Source organism: Glandiceps talaboti, chromosome 17 (genome assembly GCF_964340395.1).
Source record: "Glandiceps talaboti chromosome 17, keGlaTala1.1, whole genome shotgun sequence".
NCBI classification, from domain to species: Eukaryota; Metazoa; Hemichordata; class Enteropneusta; family Spengelidae; genus Glandiceps; species Glandiceps talaboti.
The window spans coordinates 9,194,242-9,217,769 of record NC_135565.1 but is presented as its reverse complement, the minus strand read 5'-3'; the positions used below and the strand labels follow the sequence as shown (position 1 = coordinate 9,217,769).

At 37.1% G+C, this 23,528-nt stretch overlaps 2 protein-coding genes across 2 annotated transcripts; one reads left to right on the top strand and one right to left on the bottom strand.

Moving 5' to 3' along the window:
- Positions 1-1,117: 1,117 nt before the first annotated feature.
- LOC144448041 (kinesin-like protein KIF18A) lies at positions 1,118-14,127 on the bottom strand. The gene is made up of 16 exons (XM_078138190.1): positions 13,749-14,127; positions 12,612-12,769; positions 11,774-11,989; positions 11,203-11,400; positions 10,595-10,695; positions 9,565-9,640; positions 8,862-8,936; positions 8,143-8,415; positions 7,823-7,987; positions 7,088-7,209; positions 6,392-6,615; positions 5,449-5,529; positions 3,571-4,500; positions 2,341-2,560; positions 1,480-1,673; positions 1,118-1,191 (listed from the first exon to the last, which is right to left on the bottom strand). Exons 1-16 carry the CDS (start codon positions 14,125-14,127, stop codon positions 1,118-1,120), a joined length of 3,486 nt encoding a protein of 1,161 aa, XP_077994316.1.
- A 2,443-nt stretch (positions 14,128-16,570) lies between these two features.
- LOC144448423 (12S rRNA N(4)-cytidine methyltransferase METTL15-like) lies at positions 16,571-22,474 on the top strand. Its single transcript, XM_078138667.1, has 4 exons — positions 16,571-16,669; positions 17,217-17,356; positions 18,596-18,787; positions 20,647-22,474. Exons 1-4 carry the CDS (start codon positions 16,625-16,627, stop codon positions 21,272-21,274), a joined length of 1,005 nt encoding a protein of 334 aa, XP_077994793.1. The 5' UTR covers positions 16,571-16,624; the 3' UTR covers positions 21,275-22,474.
- Positions 22,475-23,528: the final 1,054 nt, after the last annotated feature.

Sequence of the window (23,528 nt, the reverse complement as noted above, 5' to 3'; positions counted from 1 at the left end):
TGTTGATACCAAGGTTCATCTTTAGACTCATGTCACAATGTGGAAATGGAACTCATAGTGATAAAAAACAAAATACAAAGGTACTTGATATAGATACTACAAACAATTGTGGTACATACAGAAAACACTTTACTTTGGTGTTATAGGTTGTACTTGATATGGATGCTATACACAATTGTGGTACATACAGAAAACACTTTACTTTGGTGTTATAGGTTGTACTTGATATGGATGCTATACACAATTGTGGTACATACAGAAAACGCTTTACTTTGGTGTTATAGGTTGTAAAGGGGCTTGTCTTTGACTCCTAGTCACTTTGCGGAAAATGCCCTCAAGATAATATAAACTAAAGAATAGGTGATATTGGGTAATAACTTCACAGTAAAAGTGAAGTACTTACATTTTAATTGGTCTTGCCAATGCTGGTAAATGACTCTTTAGACTCTTGTCTGGTTGTATGTGTATGTTATCACTGGATGACAAAGACCTGGGTGAGGCAAGCATAGATAAAATATGTATAAATATTAGAAATACACTGTAGATGGAAATGTATGTACAGAACTATTATAGTATGTATAAATGATCATTAGAGAGGCCATAATTACTAAGTTAGGTGGCAATGATAATCACACAGACCAAAAGTTAGGTAGTCGCAGGGGTCTGTGATATTATTATAGAGACCAAAAGTTAGGTAGTCACAGGGGTCTGTGATATTATTATAGAGACCAAAAGTTAGGTAGTCACAGGGTTCTGTCATATCATCGTACAGACCAAAAGTTAGGTAGTCGCAGGGGTCTGTGATATTATTATAGAGACCAAAAGTTAGGTAGTCGCAGGGGTCTGTGATATTATTATAGAGACCAAAAGTTAGGTAGTCACAGGGTTCTGTGATATTATTGTAGAGACCAAAAGTTAGGTAGTCGCAGGGTTCTGTCATATCATCGTACAGACCAAAAGTTAGGTAGTCACAGGGTTCTGTCATATGATTGTAGAGACCAAAAGTTAGTTTGTAATAATTATTGTCATGGGGTTCTATCATATTATTATACAGACCTAACGTTAGGTTGCCATAGTTACCAACAAACACTGTTTTTGTTTTAAAGTTCTGGAAGTCCTACCTGCGATGTTTTCTCTTTGATGCAGCAGCTTTTGTCATCATCATGTAGGCTGGTTTAGGTCTTCGGAATCCTACATAACAAAATATAACAGTATTTGTATTAATGCTGATGTTGCAATGATCATTTTAGTTTGTGTCTATCTTAGTTTGCTGACAGTTTGGTTTCCATGGTAGTAAGTTCTAGTCCATCCCAAGTGGCCACCACAAATTTAATAAAGGCTTGTTTATACAATATAAATGTTAACTGGTGGAAATAGTATTTTTATTGACTGAGAATGAGATGGTCTGGGTCTGAACATCAGAAATGTCACTTCAACTCAGTCTGGGTGAAACGATTGGGCAAGAAATAAGAAACTCACCAAAATCATGTCTTGGTAAATGACTGGATTGCTGATGTGGAATGACTGAAGCAAGGCCATGTTTTTTCACTTTCATGGTAGCTATGGTTTGTCTTCTTATCTCCGTGGTTGTAGTTTGAGGTTGTCGTAGTGCTGTCAATGCATTGCTGGAAAAATTCTCATCACTCAAACTGAATGTTCCTCTTCTGTCTTGACTGGAAAAAAATAAATAAAAACAACAATGAGTGTCTTAGGTCATCAGTTTTGTAGTTCTACATCACAACAGTATCAGGGGGGTGGGGGGGGTGTGTGTTTATGTCATCAGTTTCGTACAGTTCTACATCATAACAATATGTTTCTGTCAATAATTTTGTATTCTTCATCACAACAGCATGTGTCTACTTCATCAGTTTTGTAGTTCTACATCACAACAGCATGTGTCAATGTCATCAGTTTTGTAGTTCTACATCACAACAGCATGTGTCTATGTCATCAGTTTTGTATTCTACATCACAACAGCATGTGTCTGTCATCAGTTTTATAGTTCTACATCATAACGATATGTGTTTCTGTCATCAGTTTTGTAGTTTTACTTCACAAGACCTATGTCATTAGTTTTCTAGTGACAATATATCATTATGTCAATGGCATTAATGTTGTAGCTCTACCTCACAAAACCTGCCTATGTCATCAGTTTTGTAGTCTTACATCATGACATTGTAGGTCTATATTCTTAATTTTGTATCTCAAAACCCATGCAAAAATCAGGACTGGCAGTATTAGCCAGTAACATCAAAAACCAATGATGGCAAAATAAATATTTTTATAGCAAATAATTCAACAATCTCAGAAGGATTTAATACAACATGTCTTGATACTAACCTTTTGTTTTCTTTGTTTATTTGTTTGGTTTTATTCTCCTTGTCATTGGTACTGTACGATGAATTAAGTTGGTTTTTGACAACACCAGGACTGGTGAAAACATCATCATCACAATCTGATGGTAAATGAGGTGAGTTACCAATACTTGATAATGGCATACGTGGTGATCCTCTAACTGGAGTTGGTGTACACACTACTTGGGCATAACTTCTCTTCCGACCTAATAATAACAAAAAACATGTAAGAGTACAACTCTGATTAAAATTTGATGCAGTGTACATGGCACGATTTCTTTTTGGCTGTTACGTTTACTGTCACTTGGTCTTTTGTGAGCACTCGTTTCATACATCTGACACAATACCATAGGTTTTCCTGAACCAAAACTCGTACTTACGAGTAGCCAACCAGAATCCGTCTTGCAAAATAACACTTAACGTTTGAAATTGGAAGAAAGAGAACCACCAAACAATAATGATAACATCATTGTTTGCGCTCTGCACTCAAGCTCTTTTCAAACAGAGCACACTGAAGTATTGTACTCGTATGTTTCAATGTATTCTGTGTTTTCATTCGTTGAGTGACTTCACTCAGTGCTCTCGTGTGGCTTGGGAAAACCTATGGTATTGTTTCAGATATATGTAACAAGCACTCACAAAAGAACAAGTGACAGTAAATGTAACAGCCAAAAAGAAATCATGACATGTACACTACATTGGATTTTAATAAGATTGAATATAACTTTGATGTCTACAAACCTCACAATACTGCATATTCTAGTTTGCTACTTTTTCTGCTAACAGTGCATCAAGTGATGACGCCAAAGATTATGGAAAGGGAGGGTTAACCTTTTCAAAGTAAAAAAATCTATGCAATTTTACAAGATTTCACACTCTGTACATGTATCAAGTTTTCAAAAGATTCCAACTCCAATGCACATTTTATCAGACTTCCACTCTTTGTTTCCAAACAAGTTACGGTACAAAATATGAAATCCATGCAAGCTTCACAAGATTTCCCTCCTTTGTTGCCATTGTTTCCGTGTTTCCTACCCTAAGCAAGAACACTAGGTTGTTATAACTGCATATAGCCAACATCAACCACTGCTATTTACAATGTGGCTACTCTAGACTACTAGTGGTGGGAGTTGGAAGTACTAGCCTAAATCAACTACATGCCTAGAGTCTAGGCTAATTGGACGCCAATCAAATTTAAATATTGCAACAAACTTACCACCTGGTGTGCTAGGTGTTTGTACAGATGAAGTGGATGACAGTGAGCTGGTACTTTTAGTAACTGTCTGTGCGACGTTGACATTATGTTGTCTATCCAGACACATAGATGGTGGTGGTGTTGATAGTATTGGAGACTTCAGTGGACATATACCATCCATTTCAATGTCATCCCTTGATAAACTTGGCAGTGCAGAAATTCTGTTGTTATTCTGGAGCTTTTCAGTGGATTTAGTCGGTACACAATGTTCTGTTTTAGAAACTGATTGCGTCCTGCCTGATTTGATGATGTCTGCATAGGACGGCGACCCAGGTTTCCCTGGTGTGCGTACTGGGGTTTGTACTGCTGTGTGTACTGGGGTTTGTACCACTGTGTGGACTGGGGTTTGCTGCGTCTGCACTTGTACAATACTTCTGTGACTGGGGGTATGCACACTACTGTGGTTGGGAGTACATGGCAGGTTTTCCTTTGTATCATGAACCCTTGTATGTCCTGGGTTGTGCTCTGGGGTTTGACTAGCATGAATGTGACCATGACTGAAAGCAGTTTTTGTGTTCATCAATTCATCATCAACAGTATATGTGTTCCTTCTCTTTACGCCACTTCTGTCCCTTTGTGTGCTGTGCTGCAAAGCTTGTATACTGTGCTGTAAAACTTGTGTACTGGGCTGTGGAATTGATCTGCATGGCTGTAGTGATGGGGTAGATGATTTTGATGTTGATGTACAGGGTTGTGGTATTGCTTTGTGTCTCGGTGTATTCAACTTTTCAGCTGTGTTTGCTGTCTTCTGTATTCTAAGAGATTCTGTTGAATTCATAGTCTGTGCTTTATTTCTTGGTGTAAGAACCCTTCCTGCACTGATACCAGTTTTTGTCCTGCTGTCGTTCTTAACAACCCTGACAGCTTCTGAGAGTCTGCTTACAGCTGGATCTATGCAACAAATTACATCATGTATAAGATAGAATGTCAGTCTCAGTCACATGGATGCATTATCATACAGTTTGGAATTCTATGTCTCGTTGCAGATCTCACGAGTTATGCAAATATGGCCTAGCAACAACGGTTGTCAAACATGTTGTCAAGCTTTCGCCTTGGCTATGTGTAATGATGTTGAGAACAATAGTGTTGACACACCATTTGACACTTTCAGCTTGACCACCCTCACATGGCTGCTAAAAATGCAATGGCTCACGTGATATCTCGTGAGATCTACCACGAGACGAAAAACGGCTTATTCTGCATCAGTTAAATCAAAGCTGTAGTGTTAATGTTATAATTATATTTATAGCAATATCTTGTGCATTCAGTTTTGTATTTCTTGGACATCATGGGGCCCTAAGGAGATTAGACTGATCCTAACATAGTCATCCATTTTACTACATTTTGTACTTTTAGAAAGTGGACATCATTATTATCATTACCATTATGATTCATGTGTTATTCTTACATTCTTCATCATTTGCATACTGTGGATGCCATAGCATGGCTATAGTATACACAGTAAAGTTCTTTGCATAGTTAATACAAAGCATTCTCTTCTAAAAGACATTGGGGAATGCAAGTTAAAAAAAATCAGGTACTTCAGTCACATAATTCGAACTAATGGCCATCAGAAGTTGCTAATGGAAAGGTCACTTTATGGTGCGAGAAGGAGACAACATAGGAAATGGTCAACTGATGTGACAGAATGGATGGAGCTGAGTTATGCTAAATGTGCCAGACTTGTGTATCAGAGGAAGGAATGGAGAATCCAGACTGTCACACCTCCTCCAGAGATGACACCAAATCAGTTAAAATCTGTTCTTAAAAGACCTAATCATGGATCTCAAACAAAAGATCCCCACTCTCACTATTAAATGTGTTCTGTTTAATTCTTACCTTGGACTGGTGAAAACACTTCATTGTCAAGTTTGTCCTCTTCAACTTCAAGCAACCTACGCAGTCCTGGTGTTCTGGAAACTGTAAAGAAAGTCAAATAACTTGTATAGTATACACACTAATAACACTTAGTTGTATAGTTAACTGGTACCACATACAATGGTTTACTGTGGTGAAATATTAGAATACTGTTACAAGTATGCATTGATAAACAATACAAACTGTTGCTGATATACGGTAGCTACAAGTTATCATCACCAAAGCACTGGGATGCGGTCAACAGACATATTTGCCACTAGGCTATCAATACCAACACTTTTTTGTTGTTGAGGATGGAGTTGTGGCAAATGGACCTTATTTTCCCATACTTTTGCACCAGAGTCCCCATCATAGTTTCAGTGTACACTGTAACATGCCAAATGCATTTCCCATGTTGTGATTCATCAATGTCTAATCACATGGTATTGAGTTTGACCCCCTGCGATCATTCAACAGGTGAATAATATATGGTCATTCAAGCAAGTTTTACCAGATTTCAAACTGTTACCAAGGTTACTACAGCTTCTTAGTGAATTTCATATTTAAGGTAATTCAAGACAAACACAATCAGGATAGTTTGTTCAAGTTCTTGAGTGCCTTGTACCTACACACTACCATAGGAGTTCTTGTAGTTACAAGTAGCCAACAAGAATCTGTTTCACAATATAACACCCAACATTCAAAATTTAACTAACAGAACCACATAACAATAACACCATTGTCTGTGCTCTGTGGTTCTGTTAGTTCTGGAACGCCGAGTGTTATATTGTGAGACAGATTCTGGTTGGCTACTTGTAACTACAAGAACACCTTTGGTAGGCACTCAAGAACTAGAAAAAAACAACAATAAAATTAAAGAAATTGCACCACGTTCCCTACGCTAAATTTGGATAACAACACTAACCATTTGGTGTTGCAGGTACACAACTAAGTACAGGAAAGTCCAGTACAGTGTTTACATCACTGGTATCTACTGTTGTAGCTTCATCAGCCCATACTACCTCTTTATCACCTTCTACTGTCCTCTGTATGGTTTCAAACTCCTCAGTGATGTCAGAGGTTGCCAGTCCAGACCCTTTGAGGATGAAATACTGTTTACGTACCATGGTGAGAAGACTGTGTATCAACCTGGTGGTATAACATGATAAAAAAGTACAATACATGACTTTTACAGCGTGAATATTTAGTGTCAAAGTTGAAACAAATAAAAAGCTATGACGAAAATATTGTAGGATGTGTATCATGGTATGTATGATGAAATTACATCTATGCAAACGTTCAATCTAAGTTCATAAATTTAACTTAAACCAAGAAATATAAATAGTTCACCAAAGCCTTTGCCAGGTATCCATCTGTAACACTCTCTTTTAAGAACACAGGGAGCACTTGTACACATAGTTTGTCCAAGGCTTCATGCATTGCCATACACTTAGTGGCCATGACCATTTAACCTTAAATTTGCAAACTCTTGGGCACCCTCTTGCGATCTTTACATGTGAAATGACCAGAACTTTGGTAACTGGAATACGACGTACTGACCTGTTTACACATACTACAGGTATATCTATATTACATCTGAATTTACTAATAAAATTCCTACCTTTCAGATGACTGCATATTATTGTCTTGTATCTTGACATGCTTCTGTAGATGTTTCACTTGACGTCTACTGTCTTTGATTTCAATCTCCAAATGTCTCATCCGTAGTGTCGTTGCTAGGATCTAGAATAATGAAAATAATACACTAAGTCTGGTTGCTAGGATCTAGAACAGTGAAAATAATTCACTAAGTCTGGTTGCTAGGATCTAGAACAGTGAAAATAATACACTAAGTCTGGTTGCTAGGATCTAGAAATACAAAATAACAGTGTGGTTGCTAGGATCTGGAAATACACAACAACAGTGTGGTTGCTAGGATCTAGAACAGTGAAAATAATACACTTAATATGGTGGCTAAACAAGACAATAATTATTGTTTGATTGCTAAGATCTCTTAACTCCAACCATGGTTCACTTGTGATAACACTATAGATGTGTATTTATAACTGTTCTCAATAATGCACATATGAAGTTAATAATGAAGTAAATTAAAATCTATCCTACTGGACTTGCTGAGTGGCAACAGTTTCATGCTATCCTAGATGTTTCTTCAGTCCAACTAATTATCTCATATGTGATTGAGTTGAACTGTCATGTGACAAAGAAAACTGTCAGGAGATTTTTTCGACAGCAGTAAATGTTAAGTTCTGTCAGACTCATAATCCTCTCTGTGTATGTATACAGCCTTACTTCAGACATACCGGACATCAGTTATTATGGACATAAAAAACCTTACCTCTGGCATTTCTTCATCCTGGTTAACCAAGGCCATTTCTTTCTCCAACCTCTGTACTCTCTCTTCATTCTCTGTCATTCTTAGATCTACTTTACTCTTGGTTTCACGTAACCTAATCTGTCTACACTTGGCTGCAGCAATAACTCTGTCAAGCTTACTGGTAGTCTATAATCAATCAATCAATCAATCAATCAATCAAAAGATTTACATACATAAACTGCCAAAATCCAATACATCTATGATGTTAATTGCCCAAAACTGATAGAATGTATTGAAATCATATTTGAATAGTACTGACTAAAAAAAAATCCTCTTCTTACCTTTCCAAGTTCATTTGGATGAACATAGATAAGATTACATCTTTCTTTGTTTCTTTCCTTTCTGATAATTTTCATTGTCAGGTCTTTATCTGAAGACTCTAATTCCATCAATTCTTTACGTATATTAGCTCTGTCGATAAAGATGTTCAGCATAGAATGTTGTAGTCTGATAACATCGTCTTTACGTGATGTGTATTCCAGACTAAGACGTCGGTTACTGATCTTCACAGACCCATCTTCGTATCCTTTCAGTTTTAGCTTGAGCTCAGAAACCTGTGTACATCAAAATATGAATGTTGTAAAAAATTTGTTTCAATTACAAAACTCATCAAATAAATTGCAAAAAGCCAAAAAATGTGTAAAAAGTTTGTTATTGTACATACAATAACAAACATATTACACATTTATTAATCTTCTGCAATACAAACACAGACTGGGTCGTTGTTGTTTCACATTGATTTTTTCAGGTAGGAAGTCATGATAACATTGTTTTATAAACTAAAAAATCAAAAATAAATATCCAGTTCTCATCCACATGGCCACTTTAATTAAAAGTATTACCTAGCAAAAACCAAGCTATACATGTTTAACAGTACAGATAAAATTAAGTCAAGTTTTTCTAATTTGTTGGTTCTGTGGTACTTGACATACAGATCAAAACATTTAGAATTGCTATAGTATTACCATTCACATATTTCTTGTTACAATCTATTACTTACCTCTGTCCTCAATTCTTTGACAATCTGTGCATATTTACTGACATGGAAATCAACATTTACCACATTACTCTTCAGCTGTAAGACAAGAAAAGATAAAAAAAATCACTGCCAATGAACAAGTGTAACAACTTTTAAAAGAAGAGGGAATGCTACTCCAAGAAATATTTTCATAAACTTTGGGTTCTGGAGAATCATGTCATGATTTTAAATCACATAAATTTGCCAAATAACACCAAATTGAAACTTTCTTTCATCTCTATTGTTCTTACACTGGTCCACCATTGCATCATGGGACTTCAGCAGACATACATATTTATTAGATACACAGTGAATATTCATGACTATTTATCTAAAGGTAATAGGTACTTAGGAGTCATGAATATTCAGTGTGCATCTAATAAACACCACCTTTACATATTTAATAACAATCCAAGGGAAATTTCCAAGTGATCAAATATTTTGTAACCCCCCCCCCCCCCCCATTAAAGGATCTGCAAATCCAGACACCAGCCCTCTAAGAAGTGTAGTATAAGTACAATGAAATGGAAAGTGAATTCTTTCAAGCCTACTACAAAACAGTACAATGTACTATGAAATAAATGTTACTACTAGTACTAGCACAGTTTGCCAAGTAGGGTGTTGGCATGTTTTGGTTGGTTGTATGTCGTATGGGATCTAACTCATTCAAAACACATAGATTTACCGTTGATTTGATTTCTTTAGCTCTGTTTGCATACTTGAGTGTGTTGTATGTATCCTCATATGTCAGATGAGATGGACTGAAATATAATAAATAAAAGAAAGAACTCTTATTATTGTATTGATATATGTACATTATGAATATTTATGAATCTGTCTCAGTAGACAAGATATGCTAATCATGTGACGATAGATTTCATGATGGTCTCAGATGTAGATTTGACACTATCATAAGCTAACTTAGATTTGAATACACGTTAGATACAACAAAATGCCTAGTCTTGCTGCTAGAAGTTCGGGCTTTCCTTCGATACTATAAGCGAACGAAGTTCGCGGTGAGGGCTTGCCCGAACACTCTTGCAAATGTCATTTTCAGACCGGACATTCCATTGAGATTACGTTAAACTGTGGGTTGGGCCATGTGTGCATATACTGTAAACCTGCATATTTTCACGACTAGAAAATTTTGCGATTTTACAGTCTTCATGTAGTTCACAAAGATTAATTTTCACTAATAACCATACTGGTACATTGCATTATGCAGAAATATATATTTTCGCTACTACTTATTTTCGGGTTTTTGTTTTGTAGCGAAATTAGTGAAAATAAATCTTACGCGAACATTTTCAGGTTTACAGTATATACTTTAATATATTCAATCTCTGCATGCAGATGTCGATAAACACATGTTACGTCATTATTATGTCTTATCGGTTTATGGTAATTGTGTTTGATGAGTGTGTAGACGTTCTGAATCAACAATTCCATAGCTGTATGAGACAATCAACTTTCTATTCCAATTTTTAATCCTAACCCAACATGAGCCTTTAACTTGTAAAAAGGCCCTCCTCAGATTAGGATTAGTGAAAAGAACAAGATTGTTTGGCAGATATAAAAAAAGTTGATCCACAACAAAAGAATGATTCATTGTAATCCTAATGTAAACACTAATGCTATGACCTGGGACTGAAACATGACCCTCTAAGTATAAACATTTTAATCTATCTTGAATCTCAGTTGATGTCTTCACTTACCTGACTGCAGCAATCATAACAGTTCTACAGTTTCCTCCCAAGGAATCCTTTAACAATCTTGTCAACTTACTATTCCTGTATGGTATGTGTATACTCTTGGTCTGTGGTCATAAAAATAATATAAATGAAATTGTAATTAGGCATAAAAGAATTGGTTGATACAGATTTTTTGAAGTTTGTTATGACAACTTTACACAAATCTAATCACTTGAACACAATGGCAGATTAGATAGTAATAATCTACATGTGTCTTGCTATGATATTTCCTTATTGATTTACATATTGTGTCATTAGAAAAAAATTTGATCAACTGTTTGTACTATATCATGTGATAGAGTTATTGATTATAGTTTTCGCCAGTCTGTATTCCTGTGTTGTTGGTCATACTTGAACTTACTGGAGAAATAAAGACAAGAGAAATTCTTAAATGTAGTAAGTTACCGTGGGATTGGCTGATGCACTGACAGTTTCCCAAATGGTAATGTTTATATCTTACATGGGGATTGGCCAGAGCATTGATACAGTTTCAAAGTGTTATTATCTATAACCTAACATTGGATTGGACAAAACTCTGACACAGTTTCAAAAGTGCTAAGTCTGTAACCTACCTTTGGATTGGCCAGAGCGTTGATACAGTTTCCCAGTGCTAGCAGTGATTTGTTGATGTTAGCACCTTCTCTAAACCTAGCACCACGATTGGTTGTTACAGTAGCTCTTTCTGAGCCAGCCAAATCAATAAGTGACATTTTAGCAACTCTGACGTCTGCACTCAATCCTGCTGTACGTGCCTTCTGTCTGACAAACACCTGTAAAACAACCACATTTAGACACAATTAGAGGAATCTAATTTGAAAAAATATGACAAGAGTGACAGTGGAGTCGTGACGGCTGAGTGGTGGGTTGGAATATGCAGGTTGCAGGTTCGAGCCCCATCACTGCCACTTGTTTCTGAATGGCTAAAGTCCTTAGCAAGATTTGAACCACGATTGTGCCTTAGTCAACCCAGCTATATAACTGGGGACCTGGTAGGATAGAGGTTGTAATGTGAATACTTTAATCCTATGTGCTTATACAGGCTGCAATGGTTTGTATGCTTCCCCAGGGAGTTGAGGAAGTGTACAATGTAAAGGGTCATTGCAAATTAATTAATTAAAAAAAATAAAATGCTGAGAATATTACCTGAAAGACAGCATGTGATCTTGAAGACTGTGCATTGGCATCTGTAGGATGTTGTGTTCTATTACTGTTACCATATTCTAACATGTGTAATAGTTCTTGTGCACTTTTAGGTTGATGGAGTGATAGACCAGATACTACTACACATTTCTTTGTGTCTTCTCGTACAGCCAGTGTTTTACCAGGAAGTAACAAGTCATGGATGTTTTCATTGTAAACCTATGGGGGGAAAAAGTCAGAAAAACATTTGGTATTTTTGGTACGGGCACTACAGGTAGGTGATATCACAGTTCTTTTGTGTAGGATTTATGGTGAAACCTACACAGGTTACCAATGTATTGGATCTCCCAAATCCCATATCGGGGATGGTACTCACACAGGTATTGACAGAAAACAAAATGTGCAAATTTTACTAGATTCCCAACCCCTATAAACTGGGGTTCCCCAACCTAGAGTAGTACAAATACCAACATACGTATATGATCTTGAAACAAGAAAGTATTCATTTGAGTATAGTTCCAATATGACCATGACGCATTACGATTTAATTATTACCATCGACTCCACTCATGTATAGATAAAGTAGTTATTCTAGCCTAGAAATCTGCACTATCCCCAACCGTGTTCATATATAAATGTGATGACAGTATCACGTCCTCACTTGATTTTCGTTTCAAACTGGAGAGGTGGAGTTTGGTAAATGGAACTAACCAATTGCAACTGCCTGTCAAATTGTGATGTATTACAATCAGCGACAAACACTGCATAAAGTAATAAAGACATCTGTACAGATCAGGTGATATTTATGCTGATCATGTGACATGACATACACAAAACTGACCTCTAGATATGATACAGCCACGTCACACGTCTTCTCATCTCTAATGTCTTCAATACGCCTGTACAACTCTACCATTGTGTTAAATATCACACCTGGGGAGTTTGGACTCCCTAACATGGTGAAAGTTTTACCAGCACCAGTAGCACCATATGCAAACACTGTAAGAAATGTGAATGATGGTAGAATATTATAATGGTCTGAAATGAAAAATTCCAAAATCATATCTCCTCCACTAAGCTCCCACTTTTATTTCAAGACAACATATACAAGTATCATACTACTGAGGGTTGGTTAGTAAATTATAAAAAAAAAAGTATGAGTACATGTTGGTGATACTTTAAACATTGGAGAGAATGTTCTCTGCAACGATCTATCTATGTTTAAATTCATTTTTTGTGACATAACAAATCTGAAAGATATAGAAAGCCAGAAGGAAGCTTCGAACCATGTATTTTATTAAATTTTCCGACTTTCGGCCATGTCCAATGACTGATAATTTTTGCTGTGAGATACGTGCTCATGGAGTTCAATGGTTGCCATCTGACAATCAGTGAGTGATGTGATTTTTTTCTTATCCTGTTATAGACATGTAGTTTTTGTTGCTGTTTTAATTTTTTTTTGCCTGAATAAAGTAATATAGGATTGGCCGTGTCATGAAAAACAGAATTACAACACGTAATACTGAAGTAAAGCACTTTCTCTATATTGCTACACTCTTTCACAGCATTCTTATCAAGTGTAAAAGTATACTGTTTCAACTGATTTATTTACAAGCCTAGCATGTGGCCTTTCTAACGTGGTCAATTAGCAAATGAAACAGTCTACTTTTATAGTTGATATGGATGCTATAAACTCTTAACTTCGGTGTTATGGGTTGTACTTGATATGGATGCTATAAACAGTTGTGGTACATACAGGAAACACTTCACTTTGGTGTTATGGGTTATACTTGAGGGTACTTGATATGGATGTTATAAATGGCTGTGGTACATACAGAAAATGCTTTACTTTGGTGTTATGGGTTGTACTTGATATGGATGCTATAAACGATTGTGGTACATACAGGAAACGCTTTACAATGGTGTTATTGGTAATGGTTATAAATATGGTCGCCAAAAAAGAATAGAACATACATACCTGAACAGTTGTAGCCATTGAGTACACCATCTATAATACTTTTAGTGGTTTTCTCGTATACTTCTTGTTGACTTACATCTGCATCAAACACCTGATCAAAGGCAAATCTCATATCTTTGTTCTTCCTCTTCAACAAATCCCGACCGGGTCTCCTCTTTCCATGGAAGAAACTAGGTGTGGAATCTTCATTGGGATCAAAGATCAGGATGTTTTCATCTAACACTTTGACTACAGATTTGGAGTTTGAGGCAATTTCATGTTCATTTTCAGGTCTCACCCGGACTACGACTTTGACGTTGCCATTTGTGCCATCCGTGGATGAGGCACTGGTAGAGACACTATGACTACGTTGTCCCTGGTTACCAGCTCTGACTGTCATTGTGGGTGCACTTGAAAACAACCCAATGACAGATAGTAATTTGACTAGTACAGCAATCTATAATAGATGTGGCTTTACCTTCGTAGTAATCAAGACTGAACAGCCTGCCACAGAAACTTGCTTGGTTTCTATAAATCACAAAAAGAAGGGAGAGCATTTGTTAATAAAACACTGAGGCACATGGTTCAGACACTTGTAAAATGGTAATGATTGAAAACTATGTACAGCACCAACATACTTGAAAAAATCCAGCCTCTCAACCAGATCTTCATGTTCTGACAGGCATAAATGTCATAGATTTATCATATCCCTGAAGAAAACCTAAGGAAACTGGCTTTAAATCAGACATTTTGGTGCACAACACAATTTTAATTTATTTATAACTTTTTTTTTCAACTACTAGTACACCAATAGGTCTTGATCACAATAACAACAGAACACTGTACTTCAGTCTACTTGGAAACTGAATTACAAAGAAAGGTTATGCTGCATAAGCAGTTTAAATTTTTAGCATTCAGCTTTTGGAGATGATCTTTGACCTAGGCAGAACTGAGAGTTCAGTTCTCAAAACACTCAAAACATGAAAACTTCCTATGTGGTAAAACCTCTGTAATTTATTTGACCCTCTGTGCTGTTGACCATTTTTGGTCATTTACTTCGTAAATCAAACACTTAGTCTTTAGTTGCCGCAGGCCACCTTAAACCTAGTTCTGCTTGCTATTAAGCGAGTCTGGGTCCGTTGCTCGAATGACTGGGAGTGCAACCAGACAGTGGAGAAGCTCCAATCCACTTTCTAATTCTATGGTGCAACGACTTGCGTACACTACGACCAGATATATGATACAAGTCGGGCTACTCTCTGTATACCTGGGTTTCAACAATTAAAATTTACAAGTGGCAATAAAGATAAAACAGTTTTATATGGACGCATCTCACCCATCCAATGCTTCTCTTACCCGCAGACAACCTAAAGTCTCGCACCCAAGCTATCTTACTCTAGAGAATATAGGAGACGCAGGAAGGTTACCGTGAGAACGGATATCAAACGACGACACGGTGTCTGTCGCCTAAATTTCAAAGACTAGTGGCAACAGGATAACAGTAATCATTCATTTTCAAAACACCTTCGAGTTGTTTCCTTTTGTTTTAATCTCTAGAAGTTGACATTTCCCACGCGATAGGTGAGAAACGCATCAAGTTTGGTCGCCAGCGAGTCTGGCAACACGGAAGATAACACCCCACTGTTGACATCAACTCCATCACGACTTACGATACTCGTAAAAATAGACTTGTGGCCGAAAAGTTGCATACAAATGAGGGTAGCAAATTATGCATTTCACAATTTATCGGCGGTGATTACAAGTAAAATGAACGTCAGTGCTTGTTTTGTTATTTATTTGAAAATGCAATGAACCGAGGACTGTAGTGCTAGGCTGACAGTGACAAGTTATAACGACCATGGCCAACGTTGAGATGTTTATTTCCGACGTCATGAACAGACACTTAAATTAATCGAAATGTTACCACTTCGTACGATTAGTGCACTGTTTCTTGGTAAGGATATTTTCGACAAAAGTTAGACAAGAATGTACTCATATGCGACGTTATCAACATCGAACACTCACAGCGTGTTATCCACATTATCAATACATGCAGTTTTCTCCATTCACTCAGCTGTGCTCACTCGTCACTTCTGATTTAAAAAACAAAAACAAATTAACGTCGTTCTAACGCAACTGGAAAATATTCCTGAGTAAAAGTTTTTAAATGTTGTTTCTCACCTTGCTACTGTTCTTGAAGACCGGTTAAATCTATGTTCGCCCGAAGAAAACTTTACAAAAAATACCACAAACACAGGAGGCGTGTATTCAGCTAACGAATTTAAATCACCGCTGTTTGAATTTTGTAAACTAATCAATGATTGGTCGAATACTAATTTACGCATGCGTATATTTGACCAGGAGGAAATAGTTAACGCACAATCAATATTTTTCTTAACCTTTGACCTTCAGTTCTAGAAGTGTGTGCCATGCTTTCAGCGTATAAAGTAAGCCATATATAGATATTTCTGTAATAAATAATCTCACAAATACGACGAAATTCGCAATACGTATGAGACAATGAAATGTACTCGCACTGATCGATAATTTAACTGAAACATCGAATACAACGGATTTACCTTCAGGGTTGCATATCTCCACTGCCCCAGTAGAACTTGTGCACAGTTCACCAAAAGTCAAAAGTAGCAGGAAATACGAGCTCGGTGTTGGTCGTGATCGCATACACATAGAGTATGGCAAGTCTCAGAACTCTACAGTTGCTCTATCGGACTAATATCAAGTTATGTAGCCAGGGTAAGCTTCTGAAACCATTGCCATGGAATTTACCACATTACTGTGTTAGGAAGCTAACTTCAAATTATACAAATTCATCACCAAGTGATGAAGATTCAAACGTCACATCTCATCTCCATGGCAACACTTTACATACTCCTGTGATGTTGGAAGAAGTTCTGGAATTTCTATCACCACGTGAAAATCAGGTTTGTTTTGTACAAATTTTTATTTTTTTCAATTTGCCTTGTTTACTGGCCTTGATTTTTTGTAATATAAATCACAATACTTACCAATATCTCATTTTACGTAATTCAATCAAAATAACATGCATCGAACCCATGCAATAATTTTCCATATCTCGCCCGGGCACAGTTTGCCCAAATATGGTTAGTGGTGCACTCATCAATACCCATTTTATCAGTGATTCGGTTTTGATTTTTTTCTTTCAAATGTTTCACTATCAATTTATTTGGTTGTGTGATTTAAATGATGTTTCCGTACCACTACATATGAGAAAACCTTTACTCCTTGGATATGGGTGTTGAAGACCTTGGTAGTACGGTTTGCAGGCCGTTCTGCACAATCATGGACATTGGTTCGCGAAACCCATATTAGGTCTGTAAAGATTATTATCCCAAGCTGTAAGTCTTCGCAATTGTTATTCTTGGTGCACATTGTGTGAAAGACTTTATTGCTAAATGCTCATTGCATCTCATTAAAACATACTATTTCTGATATTTTCAATCCATACAGGTGTTTTTGGATATGACCTTTGGAGCTGGAGGTCACGGTAAAGCAATACTTGATGCTTGTAGTAATACTACATTGTATGCCATGGACAGAGACCCAGTGGCTGTTGACATAGCAACCCAACTAGCAAATGATCATTATGGGTGAGTTGTAATTTCACTATATGATGATTATCATTGTGAATGTGATTTTTGCACTTCTAACCAAATTTGGAAAACTTTCACTTTTGAAAAAACTTTCGCAAATTTACTTTTAATGTGATGTATAGTGCTGGGTTTCTGGTTCTATTTGTAAACAAATGTAATATGTTTACCATCATGTGTTTGCATTGCATCTATAGTAGTGGTGTGATGTCACACTTATGAATATTCGTTTAGGGGAACAAAGTTCATTGTGCAACACTGTGTGATCATCCCTTATGTTATAAAACTGTTTTTGGGCAGTATTCAAAGTGGATTTGTCTAATGTGTTATATATCTTAGATCCAACTCAACCACTTAAATCATGATGAGTGATAGCTACAAATTACATCATTAATGGACCACTTTGGATTAGGATTCAAATCTAGTTGTGAAAACTGGTTGTTTGGCAGAGATATAGAACAAGTTTGTCCAGAAGGATCCATCGAAGCTGTATTGAGATAATACTAATGAGATGACCCAGGATTGAAATGTGGCCCTTTAACTGGATTGAGACACTGCTTAAAAGGCCATGTTTCAATCTCAGGTCATCAAACTAGCTATATCAAGGATTTGCCATAAGTAGGAAGCCATGATAAAATTATTTTATAAATTGAAAATACTTATGCTATATCCATATCGCCATTTTAAAACCTGGTCACTAATTCAATCACTCTCTCAATTCATGACTAATCTACCCCGACTGTACAGGTTGGATTTGAGTTAGCTAAAAAATGGCCATTGTGATCCCTAATAATTGCTTACACTGTTACAGCTGTAGTAAATGTATTAAAATATCATTTAGCGTAACTCTTTTAGCCTGTGGATATCAGGAGTCTTCGGAGTTTCCCAGCCATTTAAGATAATGAAAGATAGACAACCAGGGATGTAGATGTACATAAGGGCAGTAGCCGGTAAAAACAACAGAGAGTTTGCAGTATTTTGCCGACTGCTTTTTTCGGAATTCAAAAACTCCAGCAGTATATTTCCATGATTGGACAGATTTATGAATCTCATTCCTCTATATTACCAGCTAATTTTTAAATATTACCAACTGATTTTTGACAATACTTGTGTAACCATGGTGATAGTAATAAAATCAAAATGACAATAAATGGGTTGGAAGCTTTATAGTGGTGATAAACAGGTAAATGAATTATCAGTAGCAATCTGTGTATCATTATTGTGTTTTTTATTCAACAGAGACAGACTGGTACCCCTGGAAGGAAAGTTTAGTGATTTACAACAACTACTTTTGTCTCGTAATGTCTGTTATAATTCCATTGATGGTGTTCTAATAGATGCAGGTTGTTCATCAATGCAAATGGATTGTGCAGAGAGAGGGTTTTCACTGAGTAAGGAGGGTACTCTGGATATGAGAATGGATGGCAACAGGTAGGTATTAGAGGGTTTACACTGAGTAAGGAGGGTAATAGGTAGGTATTAGAGGGTTTACACAGAGTAAGGAGGGTAATAGGTAGGTATTAGAGGGTTTACACTGAGTAAGGAGGGTAACAGGTAGGTATTAGAGGGTTTACACTGAGTAAGGAGGGTAATAGGTAGGTATTAGAGGGTTTACACTTAGTAAGGAGGGTAATAGGTAGGTATTAGAGGGTTTACACAGAGTAAGGAGGGTAATAGGTAGGTATTAGAGGGTTTACACAGAGTAAGGAGGGTAATAGGTAGGTATTAGAGGGTTTACACTGAGTAAGGAGGGTAACAGGTAGGTATTAGAGGGTTTACACTGAGTAAGGAGGGTAACAGGTAGGTATTAGAGGGTTTACACAGAGTAAGGAGGGTAATAGGTAGGTATTAGAGGGTTTTCACTGAGTAAGGAGGGTAACAGGTAGGTATTAGAGGGTTTACACTTAGTAAGGAGGGTAATAGGTAGGTATTAGAGGGTTTACACAGAGTAAGGAGGGTAACAGGTAGGTATTAGAGGGTTTACACTGAGTAAGGAGGGTAACAGGTAGGTATTAGAGGTTTTACACTGAGTAAGGAGGGTAACAGGTAGGTATTAGAGGGTTTACACTGAGTAAGGAGGGTAATAGGTAGGTATTAGAGGGTTTACACTGAGTAAGGAGGGTAATAGGTAGGTATTAGAGGGTTTACACTGAGTAAGGAGGGTAACAGGTAGGTATTAGAGGGTTTACACTGAGTAAGGAGGGTAACAGGTAGGTATTAGAGGGTTTACACTGAGTAAGGAGGGTAACAGGTAGGTATTAGAGGGTTTTCACTGAGTAAGGAGGGTAACAGGTAGGTATTAGAGGGTTTACACTTAGTAAGGAGGGTAATAGGTAGGTATTAGAGGGTTTACACAGAGTAAGGAGGGTAACAGGTAGGTATTAGAGGGTTTACACTGAGTAAGGAGGGTAACAGGTAGGTATTAGAGGTTTTACACTGAGTAAGGAGGGTAACAGGTAGGTATTAGAGGGTTTACACTGAGTAAGGAGGGTAATAGGTAGGTATTAGAGGGTTTACACTGAGTAAGGAGGGTAATAGGTAGGTATTAGAGGGTTTACACTGAGTAAGGAGGGTAACAGGTAGGTATTAGAGGGTTTACACTGAGTAAGGAGGGTAACAGGTAGGTATTAGAGGGTTTACACTGAGTAAGGAGGGTAACAGGTAGGTATTAGAGGGTTTACACTGAGTAAGGAGGGTAATAGGTAGGTATTAGAGGGTTTACACTGAGTAAGGAGGGTAATAGGTAGGTATTAGAGGGTTTTCACTGAGTAAGAATGGTTTACTGGATATGAGAATGGATGGTAACAGGTACATTTGTAGGTATTAGAGGGTTTTCACTGCAGGACATCCCAAATTGGCAGACCACGTGTCAAATTCATAAGGTTGTTTTTACAAGATTCCAAAGTTGAATAAGTTACCGGGTGCTATCACTCAAAATCTTATATAAGTTTATAGCAGTAGTCAATACAAGTGTACTAAAAGTTGAAATATGTCTGACTGGACTTTTAATTAAGGTTGATAGCTGTAATCAATACAAGTGTAAGAAAGACAGAAATAAGTTTGACTGGACTTTTCCTTTCAGTTGATAGCAGTAATCAGTACAGGACTTTGTGTACTAAAGACAGAAATCTGACTTGACTTTTCCATAAATGGAGTACAGCCCTGATGCAGTGTCTGTATTCCTTTGAGTTATTTCAACTTATGCTAGTATAGCGTTGATTTGGTAGTCTGTATTCAAAGTTTATGAATTTCCAGCAACCATATTGATGTCTTGTTTTTTTGTAATCCAGGAATCCACAGCAACCAACTGCAGCTGATGTTGTCAATGCACTCAGTGAGATTGATATTTCTAAAATTCTGAAAATGTATGGAGAAGAGAAGCAAGCTAGGAAGATAGCTAAAGCCATTGTACAGTATCGTGAAACCTTTCAACCAATAGCTACAACCAAGGAACTAGCCCATATCGTGTCTTGTGTGTTTACGCATCGCGAAGCACAGAAAAGGAGGGATAAACTCAGCCGACCAGCGCATTCTGCGACGAAGACGTTTCAAGCATTGCGAATTTTTGTGAATAATGAACTGAATGAACTTGCCATGGGTTTGGAACAGGCTGAACAATTTATTAAACCAGGTGGAAAGTTAGCTGTTATAACATTCCACTCGTTGGAAGACAGAATCGCAAAGAGGTTCCTACGAGGAATCGATTACAACGAAAAACACAGTATGACTTTTAGAGATAAACGACGATTGGGTATGGGGAGAGAGGATGAGGAGGAAGAACCTACAGTATGGAGACAAATACGAAAGAAAGTGTTAATACCGACGGATGAAGATGTAGTTAGAAATCCACGTGCACGATCCGCAAAGTTACGAACTGCTGTGAAAATTAATAACGATGTCGACAGTGGGGACAATTAATGAAATCCTACAAGCGTCAGAAGAGTACTTTGACAACATGTGCATTGACGTGAACTCTATTCCACCAGAAAATGGACAAACAATCTTTGACTGTAGCAGAAAGTGATTTTGGTGCTGACCATGGAAATAGTTCCCAAGGAACTAATCGGAGTCCATGGACCAGACAAACACACAGGACAACTTTGGTGTACGAAAGTACATTCAGTGTTTATTTTGTACTAGACAGACACCCTTTTGGTGTCGGTGGCCAAGTGGTTAGCTCGTACACCTCTTACCTCTGCAGTCAGGGTTCGAACCAGCTCGGCCAGTGTCGGCTGGGTTTGTTTAAATTTACCACATTGCAAGTAAGTAAAGTGTCATTCAGTTTGACCTTACCATACAATGCAGGTTTTCTCCGGGTACTCCGGTATCCTCCTACACTGAACACTGAACCAAAGGACCCTATAAATGGGACTAGCTCCCGTTGGTTATCCGATAAATAAATAAATAAATAATAAATAGGACTTGTTCCCTTTGTTTATCCGATAAATAAAATAAATAAATAAATAAATATTTCCCGTTATGAATTTAAACAAACTCAAAATACCTAGAAAAGTTAGTTAGGGTGAACATGTTATTTTGTTTTGTTTATTATGACCTGACAAACATATGTTTATGGAATCTGAGTGAAATGGTTTTGTGTGAAGGACGCCCTCTATGGCATGATTAGAGAAATTATGATGTCAGTACAATGGTGATACCCACAAGTACACGATGAAAAGTAACATTTATTAGTTGAAATTCAAGAGAAAGTAAAGTGGTTCTTATAGTATCTTTCTGACTTTGTTGTTTGTAAAGTCAACAAATTTGCTTGGAAGCTGAATCCCAAATGTTCACCAATGCCGTATCAGTATCGTCAGCAATGTACTTCAATCGGCTATTGTCACGTCTTGGAAATGTGCTTGAAAGTAACAGCTGAGATCTAGATGTCTATTGTGTAGAATTTAATGTGGTACATTTGTATACCCCTGACAACATGTTGGCAGAAATTTGAGATTTGTTGCCAAGAACTTTGTTGACTGTGAGTAGAAATTTCCAAGAGTAACTATGGAGACGGAGTCTATGAACATTCTTTCTGGTGTGTGTAGAGGTAGTTTGTAAATTCACTGGTATGAATGGTGACCTTTGACCTTTCTTGATATGAATTATGACCCTTGACCTTTCTGGTATGGAAAGTCCCTTTTACAGTGTAGATGGGATTGTGCTTAATTTCTACATTGACTTTTGAAGATTAAAAACATACAATTATTGATGTGAGATTTGTCGTGACTAGTTTTAGTAACGTAACTGAACTTGTATGAGTGAACTTGTTACTGAAATATGTGTGGACATATGACATTTATTAATAAAATTGTCCACTGTATGTTTAAGAGCCTGGCAACTGTTTTAGCCGTGAATAAAATAGCTGCTTACAGGTGTCAAGTTTCCATTGTTATAATGACTGATTTAGAGACTGGAGGAATTTACCTGTCATCCTGGGACAGCGCCCCCAGTGGCAAACATCAGAGAGTCAATGTTTATTATCAATATCTACCCGTTAAGTTTGTTGTGTTGCTGCCATAGTCTTGCAGACCTCAGATTTTCACTTTGGAGAGTTGCTGAATAAAATTGAAAGGTGATGATAGTACCTGTGGCTGGACACAGCCAGAGTCTGTAAGATCTGACTTTCATGCCATGCTATGTGCCAACACTCGCATAGTGGTGGTTTAGAAGCCTAATAGGGCTGAACCTCATGACTTACTACTCAGTACTATTCCAGCACAACTTGCATCTAAATCAGAGTAGCCTAGGGGGTCTAGCAGGTAGATCAATGGTATGGTGTACACAATGTACATTATCACCCGTTTTTTTTTGTTTTTCTAACATACTTTAAATGGTGTGACATCACTCACTCAAACAGTTACACACTTCTACTCCATCAATGTACCTTATCTAATTCAACACACATACATAGTCAAAGTAAGTTACATTTTGTGCGTTTATTGCCACTGTTCACCAGAATCCTTTGTACAATTCATATAAAAACAGAAGCCTCAAGGTTCTCATAATTTTATCGTAACTTTTAAAGTTAAAACGTACAGTTTATTTAACAGAAGTGAAAAAGAAATGGTTACGAGATTATTGAAATTAGAAAATGTCATCAATTTCCTTTGAAGAAACAGTATGGAAGACAGAAATTCATTCTAAGTGAAAAGTTGAGATTGACTGTTAGGAA